The sequence below is a fragment of the Podarcis muralis genome, chromosome 6, assembly GCF_964188315.1.
Source record: "Podarcis muralis chromosome 6, rPodMur119.hap1.1, whole genome shotgun sequence".
NCBI lineage: Eukaryota > Metazoa > Chordata > Lepidosauria > Squamata > Lacertidae > Podarcis > Podarcis muralis.
Genome location: NC_135660.1, coordinates 27,619,342 through 27,632,705, shown reverse-complemented (window position 1 = coordinate 27,632,705; position 13,364 = coordinate 27,619,342). Strand labels below are relative to the sequence as shown.

The window sequence follows — 13,364 nt, the reverse complement described above, 5'->3', positions numbered from 1 at the left end:
CCAGTGCTAGTAGATAAATAGGTACTGCTGTGACAGGAAGGTAAACAGCATTTCCATGCGCTCTGGCACTCATCACAGTGTGTCCCATTGCGCCAGAAGTGTTTTAGTCATGCTGGCCCCATTACCTGGAAAGCTGTTTGCAGACAACGCCAACTTCCTTGGCCTGAAGCAAGATGAGCACCGCAGCCCATAGTCACCTTTGATTGGACTTCACCATCCAGGAGTCCTTTACCTTACCTTACCTTTTACTATACTGCCTGGTGCTGTGTCAATTTCAGTAAAGTTGCAGTTTGCTTTTAACCCTCCTGCTTTTTCTGTTCTCAATGCAAGCACATTTTCTATATTTTTTTTCTGTGTGAAAGTTGTATTTTGTAACTGTTTTAACACGTTGTCAGGAATTGCTAAATTCCTTATCAGCTGCAAATACTGTGTTCTTTCTGTTGCAGGTACACTTTGAATGTACTATCGGACCTTGGTGAGGGGGAAAAAGTAAATGATGCAGTTATTATTAAATGGGTGAATCAGACTCTTGCAAATGCAAATAAGACTACTTCAATAACTAGCTTCAAGGTAATGAAGACAGTCTAGAGAAAGGAAATGTGAATTAATCAGAAACATAATTATTTTGATGGGAATTGATCTATAGCAAAGGTTCTGCATTAGTTATTGTATATAAGTTGTGTATAAATAGCTGCAAATAGATTATGAATGCAAGTAGATTATGAATGTCATGAAAAACAGTACCACAATTAGATTACAAAATAATAGTAACACATGTTAATATAGATACAAGATGATGTGTATGTAAATCCGTATTTGTAATGAACTTTTACTGTGTATGTAGTACTGTGCTATGTAACTAGCAGAAATTTTGCTTTATGGAAATGAATAATTTTAGCATGTGACAGGAGGATTTCAACTTAACCAGTAATCCTAAAACCTCAGGATGGGTTTCTTAGAAGACAGTATGAAACACCCATCCCCTTTTGAGGCAGGAGTGCCGTTTGGGACATTTTTGTAATATAATGTTGCATTAAAACCACTAGAGGGAGCAAGCCTAAGAAAGAGACTGAAATCTGTTTGGTGTGGTTGAGAATAAAACTGTTTCTGCTTCATAAAATATCAACATTTCCATAAGGTTTTAAGACATATTTGAGAATGGCCTGGTTGCAATATCAGTTTCATTAGGCCTTGAGCCGATGTAGTTCTCTGAAGATTTGGCCATTCACCAGTGAAAATAAAAGTGTCGAGTAAATGTTACATGAATATTTAGCCAATATTTTTCAGAGTTCAGATCAGTCTCTTTCTATTTTAGAAAATGGTCTCGTGGCATTGGAACATGGGGTACACAGAATGACAGAAGAGTAATAATGGACAGACATAATACACAATTATTAACACTAGACTGGGATTTTATGGCCAGTTCATTTATTAAGATACATCAGCTTAATTAGTTGAGATAGGAGAACATTGCTAGGTTTAAGGGCACAGTATGCATCGTGGTGCTTAGAAGTAAGAGCAAGTCTGAAATCATAGCTTTAATCTGCCTGGTAGGAATAGCATGCTGAGACTTTGGAGGAGTAAAGCTAATTCTGTGGTGCCTCCTGCTGATTCCTTGATGTCATGCACTTGACTGCCCATCTGCTTTAACTGCTGGAAGGAGGTGAGCAGGGTCGGCTATTTTAAGGCGGAGAGGAAGTGCGTTTCAGTAACCAGGAAGAAAATGCAGTGCTCAATGGCAAGCTCAAAGTGGTATTAGGATTCTAGAAATAGGCAGATCATGCCACTTGCAAATAAGTAGAAGGAAATCCTAGTCACAGAAGAAAGTCAGCCTGAAAAAATAGCCACAAACGTACAGAATTATTCTGGGAGATACAAGAGATTTTTCCAAAACCTTTTGATAGGATTTCATAACAAAATGTTATTTAGTCATAACAGATATTTTATCATGGGAAAAGAAGCAGCAGGTGGTTATAAAAGGTCATTTGTCAAAAAGGAGAAAATTCAACAGTATTGAAAAACATGACTTTGACCATTCATGATTCAGCAGTTATTACATACACTGGGTTTTAGCTGCCACACCATTATATTAGGATTTATTTATCGATGAGATAGTGGATAAAGAGAAGGGAGATATATGGTGAAAATACTGGTAAGAGTATTAAAGAAAATCCATTCATTAATGATAATGAAACTTTTCAACACCTTCTCCTTCCAGGACAAATCCATAAGCACTAGTTTACCTGTACTAGATTTAATAGATGCTATTGCGCCAAAAGCAATCCGTCCAGAAATGGTCAAGAGGGAAGATCTTTCTGAAACAGACAAACTGAACAATGCTAAGTAAGTCTTTGCAAAATATTTCTTCCTTTATTATACACGGAGGCTGTCATGAAGCCCAGATGCACATGGCTAGTTGTAAATGTCAACTACCGTATTTTTCGCTCTATAAGACGCACCAGACCACAAGACCCACCTAGTTTTTGGAGGAGGAAAACAAGAAAAAATATATTCTGAATCTCAGAAGCCAGAACAGCAAGAGGGATCGCTGCGCAGCGAAAGCAGCAATCCCTCTTGCTGTTCTGGCTTCTGGGATAGCTGCGCAGCCTGCATTCGCTCCATAAGACGCACACACATTTCCTCTTACTTTTTAGGAGGGAAAAAGTGAGTCTTATAGAGCAAAAAATACGGTAATTCCTACTCTGTTACAGAAAAAAAGAACAAATGGTCTGTGGCACCTTAGACTTAACAGTGTTTATGCTGTAAGCTACTGTGGACAAGAGCCTTCTTTTTCAGATCCATGAAGAGTTATTCTCAGCTGGCAGATAAATGCCCTCTATTTCATATCTGCCTACCTGTATATTTTAACATCATGTGTCTAATGAAGTGTACTGTTGTCAGTGCAATCAGGGATGAGGAGACTGGGAGGATGGGGTATATATTCAGGCTCATAAACATCAAAAAGATGCATCCAAACCTCTTCAGTGGGGCCCAGATCATCATTACAGTGTTACTGTGTGCATGTCAACCCATTTCTCTTTGCTGAGTTATGTATCAAGTGTTAGGAACACTGATTCATCATGCTTTATATGCACAAATGATATTGGAACTGTTGTCAGCTCAGAGAAAGCTGCTTGCTCATCCAAAGAGGGGGATACCAGAGTTTTCATGGGTGGCATAATCCAGTGCTCAAATACAATGTGTTAATTTCTTCCTTTTTCTTTGAATGCCTTTCCCTTTAATGCCACAGCTCTAAATCAGTCATAGGAAGCTGTCCACAGGAACACCTTAAAAGTTTTTTGAAATGCTGACACACACAAAAAATCTTACCTTTTGACTTATTTAAAGCACATAAAATGCTATTTTCAGTGGTATGGTTTCAATAATATGCTGCTCTTTCTCATGAAAGTTGGCCCTTTGAGAGTCTTTATCTTTCTGGAAGCAAGCTAAGACTTTCTTTATACTTTCTAAGTATAAGCTGATAACATGCTTGACTCTGCTACGCTGTTAGTTTGTTTATTGGTTAGGCTTTTACTGCATGTTAATAATAATAATAATAATAATAATAATAATAATAATAATAATAATAATAATAATTTATTATTTACACCCCGCCCATCTGGCTGGGCTTCCCCAGCCACTCTGGGCGGCTTCCAACAAAATATTAAAATACAGTAATGCATCAAACATTAAAAGCTTTCCTAAACAGGGCTGCCTTCAGATGTCTTCTAAAAGTCTGGTGGTGGTTGTTCTCTTTGACATCTGGTGAGAGGGTGTTCCACAAGGCGGGCGCCGCTACCGAGAAGGTCCTCTGCCTGGTTCCCTGTAACTTGGATTCTCGCAGTGAGGGAACCGCCAGAAGGCGCTCGGCTCTGGACCTCAGTGTCTGGGTAGAACGATCATGTTATCTTTTATTATTTGAGTATAGTAGTTTTATACTACACATCACGGCACTCCAGATGTTGGACTACATCTCCCATATGCCCCAACCAGTGGTGCCCATGGTCAGGGATGATGGGAGTTGTAAGCCAACATCTGGAGGACCACAGTTCACCCACCCCTGCAGTAAATTTTATACTGGAAGGTGGAACAATAATTATAGTAAGTAAATAGCAGTTGTGTAATATTTTGTTTCACACCTAAGGCTGCAAATTGTTTATAGGCAAGGGAAATGGATATGCTAATAGTTTGGTGTAGCCTGAATTTGATAAGCAATACTTCTTTAGAACAAAATAATGGCTATGCTACAATAATAAGGTTGTTATATCTCATTAGTTAATGCCAAATGAATAATGCTACTTTTTTTCCTCTCTCCCCAAGATACGCTATATCAGTTGCTCGGAAAATTGGTGCTTGTATATATGCCCTGCCGGATGACTTGGTAGAAGTGAAGCCAAAAATGGTGATGACCGTCTTTGCTTGCTTGATGGGAAGAGGACTGAACAAAATAAAATAAAGAAGATTTTTTTTACAAATGTTTTCTGCCATGATATACACAATGAATGCCTCATTGTTTACAGACTAATGGAATTTAGTAGCTGTAAAACAGAGATAATTTATATAAACCAATGTGGAGATGTATAGAGAGACTATTTAATATAAGAATTGTTTATATTTAAGGTTTCATCTGAAAAGTTTTATATATCAGTAATTTGTGAGCTAATGTAATGCAGTAATCACCAATAAGATTACAATGTTATATAGCCTTTTTAAATGAATATGATACATGCTGTTTTCATAGTGCACAAATTATCAAGATTTTAAAGTGCTATTTTAGGAACTGCTGTGAAATTAAGTTTTTATGTCAGTGTGTTATTAATGCGTAGTCTGCACATGAAAGACCTTGAAAGTCCTTGCCTTATTATAAGGGACTACCCAAACTCCTGTTGGAATTTGGGCTGCAAATTAAAAGCTTCTGGTCATAAGGATTCTTTCTAGGGAGTACCGTAATTTTCATTGCACTGAATGGGACTGACTTCTAAGTAAAAACTCTGAGGTTCTGAGTACTAATTGTTTTAGGCTACAATTCTAAAGTCCCATTGAATTATTTGGGGCTTACTTCTGAGTAGACATGGTTAGGCTTGCACTGTTAGTAGAGCAATCAACAAAAGTTTTAGTTGATTAATTGATGTACATTTTAATTGTTGTGGGTGAATTTAATTTGCTGGAGTTGGAAGGTAAGATCTTGGGAAGGGGGGAGGCGTTAGGCTGTTCTGGTTCTTATGTATTACTATACTTGGAAATTAAAAATACTAAACAATGAGGACAGCTGTAGCTATAACACCCTGTTCCTTGGCTTTCATTAAAATACTAAGGTTGAGATGTGAGACTGGGACGTCCCTTATCAAAATCCGTCCCCTCTCCTGCACAATCTCCCTTCACTCTTCCTCTGCAGGCCTATGCCATGGTTAACAATTATATGAGAACCTCCTTTGTTAAACATGATTAATACTAACCAGAGTTTGCAGTTAATTAGAATTTAGAAATCAAGAATTGGAAGCTGGCTTCATAAAGAGACCAATGCTGTTTGTAGGCCTTAATCATGGTTTTGACTGGTGAGAGAAGGATGAGGGGAATTTGCTGTGGAATCAGCCCTTCTCCAACCCCTTAAATTTGATCAAATAATGAGACCCAATACATTTACAGTGGTCCCTGAGCAGTAGTTTTTGTGTACCAAAACTTCAGTATTTAAAAGACATCTGTATTAAGGTTAGTGTAGCATGCAGGTTCAGTTAAATTTAGGGAACAGTCAACAACTCTATACCCAGGGCTTTTTCTCAGCCGGAACTTACTGGAACTTAGTTCCAGCACCTCTCAGGTGGGCGCCATTGCCATTATAAGAGAACAAGGGATGAGTTCATGGTGAGTTCTGGCACCTCTTTTTCTAGAAAAATAGCACTGCCTATACCCTTTTTACAATATGTGGAAGATAAGCTGATATAGAGTTATCATGATGTAGTGGTGGCGTTTCTGCCATATCTTGTAACCATTGCATCTTGATTATAGCATTGCACCCTTAGTCAATTTGATTAGTAGAAAGTGTAGCTGGTTAAAGCAAATTAAAAAATAAAAGTGATTTGCAAACGTAGTATTGAAGATGGAACTTGCTGTTTATTTAAATGAGTTGCATTGCAGGAGATTGTATTAGATGACCCTTGGGGTCCCTTCCAATTCTACAGTTCTATGATTCTATGTTTTAAAACTGAACATCCCCTCTTGTCAATATTGTTCTGTAGAAATGCTTGTAATATGAAACAACTTCAACATATTTTTTAAAGTAATTTGTTAAAGAAAAATTAACAATTGGTTGTGGTTTATGGCATTGAATAAAACTAAGCACAAGTATAACAAGGACAATAAGCAAAATGAAAATTATGTACGTAGTAAGGCTTTCAATGAGAAAATATCCAAGCTAAAATGTTATATTAAGAAGCAATAAAGAGAGATGACAGGTCCAGTTTGAGGCCTCTCTTTACATGTGATGAGCTTTCTTATAAATGTTTTTAATATGTGTGCACTTCCTATTGCTGATTTCTCATAGGAAAGTTATATATAGTCTCCTTATTGCAGACTATATATTGGTAAAAAGATTCACATTTAGACTTTGGGCACATTCACAACCATACATCTAAAGCACTATGATACCACTTTAAATAGTTATGGCTTCCCTCAAATAAATCTGCAAGCTGTAGTTTGTTAAGGGTGCTGAGAGTTGTTAGGAGATGCTATAGAATAAGTACAGTTCTCAGCACCCTTAACAAACTACAGTTCTCACGATTCTTGGTGGGGCTGGAACAAGGACTGTTTAAAGTGGTATGATGCCATTTGAACTATGATGCTGATGCAACCAACAACTGATAAATCAGTTCAAGTCTCTGATAAATATGTCATTGGGGGAAAGCCAGTTCAAGATAGGCCTAGAGTTGTTGGTTCAAAATGTGGCTGGCTTTGTCATCCAAGAGGCAAAACCTTTGAGGCAGTTTACTGTAGGCACATACCACACTCCTGGATCATAAAGAATTGGTCATTCATATTCAAGGAGTGTAGGACTGTATCTGAACATTTAGCCATACAAACCAGCGTTAGCTTAATGCAGAGGAGCATGTTATGATGGGTTGCATATGACAAATCTCCCATATCTTTAAAAGCCATATAGACAGCAAGGTATACGCTATACAGTGGTACCTCGCAAGACGAATGCCTCGCAAGAAAAAAACTCGCTAGACGAAAGGGTTTTTTGTTTTTTGAGCTGCTTCGCAAGACGATTTTCCCTATGGGCTTGCTTCGCAAGATGGAAACGTCTTGCAAGTTTGTTTCCTTTTTCTTAACACCGTTAATACAGTTGCGACTTGACTTCGAGGAGCAACTCATAGAACGCGGTGTGGTAGCCTTTTTTGAGGTTAAAGACTTTGGTGATTTTTGAAGCTTTTCCAAAACTTTCCTGACACCGTGCTTCGCAAAACGAAAAAAATCGCAAGACAAAACTCGCGGAACGAATTAATTTCGTCTTGCGAGGCACCACTGTAGTCTCCTGTAGAAGCCCTTAGTCTAGTGAGGCGACATCAGCACCATATATTTTTAAAGCACTGTACCACTTTTAACAGTCATGTCTTCACCAAATAATCCTAGAAAACATAATTAAGGGTGCTGACAGTTGTTAGGAAATTCCTGTTCCCATCACAGAGCCACAATTCACAGTGGTTTAACTCAATCCCTGTTCACAGTGAATTATGGGAATTGTAGCTCTGTGAGGGGAATAGGGGTCTTATAACAACTCAGCACCCTTAACAAACTACAGTTCCCAGCCCCCAGTTTCCCTCTGCCTCTTCCTCTCCTTGTTGTCCAATACCAGCATCCATTGAAAACTGATGGGATTTTCTCCTGTATTCAACACGGAAGGAGAAGGCATCAGCAGCCATGGGCAAATAGCAAGGACAGACTGGAACAGCTTCCTCAAACTTAAAAACTGGGGGAAAGGGAGCATCCTACATTCTGTGCACAAGGTTCCAGGCTTAATCCTCAGCATTGCCAGTTGAGAGGACCACAGATAGAGGGGTCTGGAAAGATCACATTGTGAATATGTGGAGCAGGAAAAAGGGAGGAAAGCTGAGAGACAAGTATCTCTTCACCCTTTTGGTGTTTTCTTGGGAGAAGGGATTCAAACCCAGGTCATCGCAGCTCCCACACTGAACCACATTTCACTGAGGTTCTTTTTCTAAAAAACCCATAGGCTGCAAAATGGCTTGGGCCAACCCGGCAAGTTACTTCTGCTGCAGTACGGTGCGTGCTGCAATTGATAACAAGCTTCAAATGCACGTAAGCATGTTCAATGTTAAGTTTCCATAAAACAGAACCAGTGGGTCGAGCGTTGGACCTAGAAGGCCAGGGTTCGAATCCCCACTCAGGCAGGAAGCTCACTGGGTGACCTCGGACTACTCACCTAGCCTAACCTCCCTCGCAGGATTGTTGCGAGGATGCAATGGGGGAGGAGAACTCTTGTCTGCCACCTTGACCTTTTTGGAGAAGAAGGGGGATTGCATTGCGATGCAGTGCAATCAAATTTTAATGGCCTGCGGCAGTTCCTGTCAAAATACCTCCCAGTGACCTGAATTATAGCTGTATCTATGGTCTAAAATGCGGCGGAGGAGGGATGAGAATATTTGCTCTTGTGCCCCCCCCCCCCCCGCATGCTGATGTTTCCCAGCTGCCTCACGAGGCACGAATGAAGAGAGCGCGCGGCTGCTTAGGCCACCGCGGAGCCTCGCTGCGCCTGCGCGGAGATCTCTCCCTCCTGCTTTGACATCTCCATCGCCGCTCGGCTGCTCTCCGGCCTCTTGCGTGCGAGAGGGGCGCGCCTGGCCGGCCTGGCGGGCGGCGGATCCCCGGCTGGAGCTGCTGCTGCTGCGTGAGGGAGTAGAAGGAAGGGCCCTTCCCGCGGCGCGGCCTCTCCCGATGGGCCTCCGCCTGGCGGGGCCATGGCTGCTCTTTACCAGAGCGCGGACCCGTCGGCCTCTGCCTCCCCTAACAAGCTGCTGGCGCTGAAGGATGTCCGGCAGGTGAAGGAGGAGACCACCTTGGACGAGAAGCTCTTCCTGCTCGCCTGCGACAAAGGTAGGGCGTCGCTTAGGACGGGCCGTTGCGGGCCTCGGATAGAGAGGAGCGGCCCGGCGTGGATTTAGGGCGGCGGCGGCAGAGGCAGCTTGGCGCGCAAACCTCCCACTCGGCTCCTAAGGGTCTCATGAACTCTGAGGAGAGAGGGAGTCCGTGCCCCCCTCCGCTGCGCGGAAAGTGATGGATACCGGGAATATTATATTGCCACTATGGTTGTGGCCGCTATACGTTGGTGGCTGAAGTGTGTTAACGGATGCTGAGCAGCCGATGAGGCTGCCCATCAGGATTGCAGGATCTCCCAGTCCCTGGATCATAGCTGTCAACTTTTCCCTTTTTTTAAGGGAAATTCCCTTATTCCGAATAGGATTCCTCGCAAGAAAAGGGAAAGGTTGATAGCTATCCCCTGGATTTGAATGCGTGTCTCGCTCTTTCTCAGCCTCGCAGCCTCTCACACCCGCACCCACTTCCTCACGGGATGATGACGACCTGCACAGGTTGTTCGCTACCTCTCAAACCCAACCTTCCTCGCACTGCCTTGTGGCTATATATATATATATATATATATGCTACAGGGAAAACGCAAAAGCAGGAGCAAGGTGGATGAAGCGCCTTCTTAGGTAGTCGGATTTAACTTGGCAGCAAAATGTTCTCCTTGAATGAGCATCCTTTGGGGTGTTTTGTCTATCGCCCCTGGTTCCCAACCCATAGCTGTCAACGTTTCCCTTTTTTTAAGGGAAATTCCCTTATTCCGAATAGGATCCCTCACAAGAAAAGGGAAAAGTTGACAGCTATGTCCCAACGTGGGGCACATGCCCCACAGGGGGGCAATTTGGTTTTGAAGGAAGGCAATTCGAGAATGAGTTATTAACAGTTAATGGCCTTTTAGGCTTCCTCTGTGTGAATAGGAGATCACTTTTAGAATAATAAGAATTATATGTTGGGGGCGGGCTGGAAGGGGTCAGGACTTTAGAGATGCTTAGATGGAGCATGGCCAAAAACGGTTGGGAACCACTGATCAACCCTTGCCGCAGCGGGTTGAAAATGTTGCTGGCTTCTGTCCTTGGGGACGAATAGGGCTTTTCTCCCTTTCCTCCATTATTGGGAAGAGAGTTCACCTGAAATTCTGTGGCTTTCTGCGTAATCAATTGAGCTCTCTTATGTCCAAGTACTGCATTTCTGTTAGTTTGCTTTCATGGGATGCACTGCCTACTCCTGGTTGCAGTCACCTTCTGAGTTGCGAGGGTTCAGGAGACTTGGATTCAAATCCCCACTCAAGCTGTGAAACATGCTAGGTGAACTTGGGCAAGTCGCACACTTGTGGCCTCACCTTTGCTCAAGGTTGCTGTGAGGGTAAAATGGTAGGAGGGAGGGAGAACCAGTGAACGCATTTAACTGAGGCAGGCCCTGACCACCTGAGTATTTCCCCCCCCCCTGTTTGCAGCTTGTTCTGGCCTTGTGCCTTTCCTCCTGCCATTTATGGATGTGCAGCAGGGCAGTCAACAGAGCACTGTGTGCCTGCCCATCACAGTCATTTTCTTCATTACTTTGTCACTCAGCCTATGCAGGGCAGACAGATTCACCACCTACAGGGTGCTCCACTAAACAGCAGACATGGGGAATGAATGAGGGGACCATAACAATGCTGCCTCCTTCCCCAGTCATCTGGCACATGACTTGGCTAACTCACTTTACCTTTTGACAGGCTTGCCCTGCCTGTTGGTTTTAATTTATTCTTTCACATGCATTCATGTAAAAAGTGGGGGGAACAGTAATAATCTGGAAGTGATTCTTTATATATGTGGGCAACATAAAGGTTACTGAGATTTAGAAATGTATGTAATAAGTACAAAAATTATTAACTGCTCTTATTTTGATTGCTGTTACGCATTATGTTATTAATGCTAATTTAATTTCCAATTTCTCTTGCTGAAGCATTGCCTTACTAAAAATTAAAAATAATATCAGAAAGACATTCACATGTTATAAATTCAACATTTCTGTCTAATACACGAAATGTTTGAAGGCATTCTGACTTTTTTCACTTTCCCACTTGGATCCAAATAATTTGTTTTGTTTAAATTTTAAAAATATGTACACAATGGGAAGAAACAGACGTAACTTACCTTGAAAGACGGAGCCCATTATTTTTGGCATATTTTAAAACTAGCATGGGGGTTACCTTGTGAGTTGTGTGGCTTTGGCCCTGTGGAAATATTTGAAATGGTATGACCTGTAACACTATGTGACTTTTATAATATGTCACCTCTGCTATCTTGTACAGAAAGGTAAATGTTAGAAGACGGTGGCAGAGGTTGGATGTTATTCTTCCCGGGAGAGAAGCAGGATTATAGTATTCTGTTTGTGGGGTTGCAACTGCATCAAGAGATGTTAAATAACTATGAAGTTCGAGCATTTTTGTATAGTTGTCCTGGTGGTGGATTTTTAGATAAAGAGTTTCATTTCTAGAAATTTACTTGGTGGGAAGCTAAGTTTTTCCTATAAAGCTATTCACAATTCATCAATCATTTCTAGTTTCCTACACCTGCTATATTACCGTACCTGCTGCTTCGTGGATAGATTAAGTATTTCTGTATACTAACTTTCAACCAAAGAATAGTGGTTCTTCCAATTCACCAGTTGTTGCCACCATAGTTCTTCTATCTAGGATATTATTTCAGATCTGGAGTTTCTTCTCATGGACTGGAACATAACAAACAGAATAAAGTATTTAAGTGTACATGATAAAAATGTTATGCACTCCAGATATTTACTGTACACCACACTGGTTCCTATGCATCTAATTTAGTTGCAAGATATGATTAGTGCTAATAGTATGTTAGGTGGGCAGGATGAAGGAAGGATAGTTAAAGCTTTATTTTGTCACTGGAATGTGAGAGCTGAGAGCGTTGCTCATTGGCTAGGCAGTACATGTAAGGTGCAGGATCAGTGCTTGTGCATTGCAAGTGTAGGATGTAGGTTTTTAAAATCTCTACTTCGAAAAGCAGTTTGGTGTCACTAAGTCAGAGTGTCAAAGCATCTGCTGCACAGCAGAACATAGAACTAAGCTTGTAGGGATGACTGAATTTAAAAGTAAGTGTAATATTTACCGTATTTGTGGTGCAGGGGTTAGAGTGTTGGACTAGGACCTGAAACATGGGGCTCAAATCCTTGCTCAACCATGCAGCTCACTCAGCCTAGCCTACCTCACAGAGTTGGTTTGAGGATAATACAGAGAAGGTGAGAGCAATGCATGGCATATTGAGCCCCTTGGAGGAAAAGAGGAATAAATATCATCTTGTATAATATAATATGATAGAATATCAGCAAATTAAAAGCACTAAAATAGATCTTTTGTCTATTACTGGTTTAGGTGACTTTTACATGGTGAAGAAACTTTTAGAAGAGAATAGCTCTGGTGATATGAACATAAATTGTGTGGATGTGCTTGGGAGAAATGCTATTACCATAACTATTGAAAATGAGAATCTAGACATATTACAGCTGCTCCTGGATTATGGCTGTCAGGTACTATAATCTTCTTCTTCTTCTTCTTCTTCTTCTTGATGATGATGATAGCCATTGGAATAATCATGAGATTTAACTTCTTTTTACCTATTGTTTCAGAAAAGAAACATTTTCCTTCAGTGAACCTATCTTTGTCATTTTTGAAAAATAGTCTTTTGTTCCTTAGTATGCATGTTGCTATTACTTCTGCTTTAATGTTCCATTTTTTCAGTCTACAGATGCACTCTTGGTGGCCATTGACTCAGAGGTTGTGGGAGCTGTAGATATACTCCTTAATCATCGACCCAAACGAACCAGTAGACCAACAATTGTTGTTAGTATTACATAAATTAAAAGTATTATTCCCCATCTTAATACTGTTGCTCTGCTCAGATTGTTGTGTTAAGCACAGATAGTGGTACCTTGGTTCTTGAATGGCTTAGTTGTCAAACAAATTGGCTCCTGAATGCCGCAAACCTGGAAGTAAGTGTTCTGGTTTGCGAACGTTTTTCAGAAGCCAAACGTCTGACGCGGCTTCCGCTTGAGTTCAGGAAGCTCCTGCAGCCAATGAGAAGCCACACCTTGGTTTTCTAATTGTTTCGGGAGTCGGACTCCCGGAACAGATTAAATTCGAGAACCAAGATACCACTGTATTTGATAGTGGAAGTTTTGGAGAGTACATTTAAGAGTCTTTTGGTTATATATCTGAAAATGAGCAGGGTTTTTTTTTTTTTTTTTTTTTTTTTTTT

General features: G+C 41.0%; 2 protein-coding genes across 4 annotated transcripts in view; both read left to right on the top strand.

Moving 5' to 3' along the window:
- The window catches only part of PLS1 (plastin 1), a 53,075-nt gene extending 46,600 nt beyond the window's left edge, over nt 1–6,475 (top strand). Inside the window, exons 14-16 of the mRNA XM_028731205.2 lie at nt 447–570; nt 2,219–2,343; nt 4,321–6,475. Coding sequence (XP_028587038.2) covers nt 447–570; nt 2,219–2,343; nt 4,321–4,456 — 385 coding nt within the window. The 3' untranslated portion in view covers nt 4,457–6,475. The remainder of the gene's footprint in view (nt 1–446; nt 571–2,218; nt 2,344–4,320) is intronic.
- A 2,229-nt stretch (nt 6,476–8,704) lies between these two features.
- The window catches only part of TRPC1 (transient receptor potential cation channel subfamily C member 1), a 30,084-nt gene continuing 25,424 nt past the window's right edge, over nt 8,705–13,364 (top strand). Inside the window, exons 1-3 of one of the 3 annotated variants that reach the window (XM_028731207.2) lie at nt 8,705–9,111; nt 12,482–12,636; nt 12,848–12,949. In XM_028731207.2, coding sequence (XP_028587040.1) covers nt 8,976–9,111; nt 12,482–12,636; nt 12,848–12,949 — 393 coding nt within the window. In that variant the 5' untranslated portion in view covers nt 8,705–8,975. The remainder of the gene's footprint in view (nt 9,112–12,481; nt 12,637–12,847; nt 12,950–13,364) is intronic. The other 2 variants (XM_028731208.2, XM_077929894.1) reach the window with 2 other exon arrangements.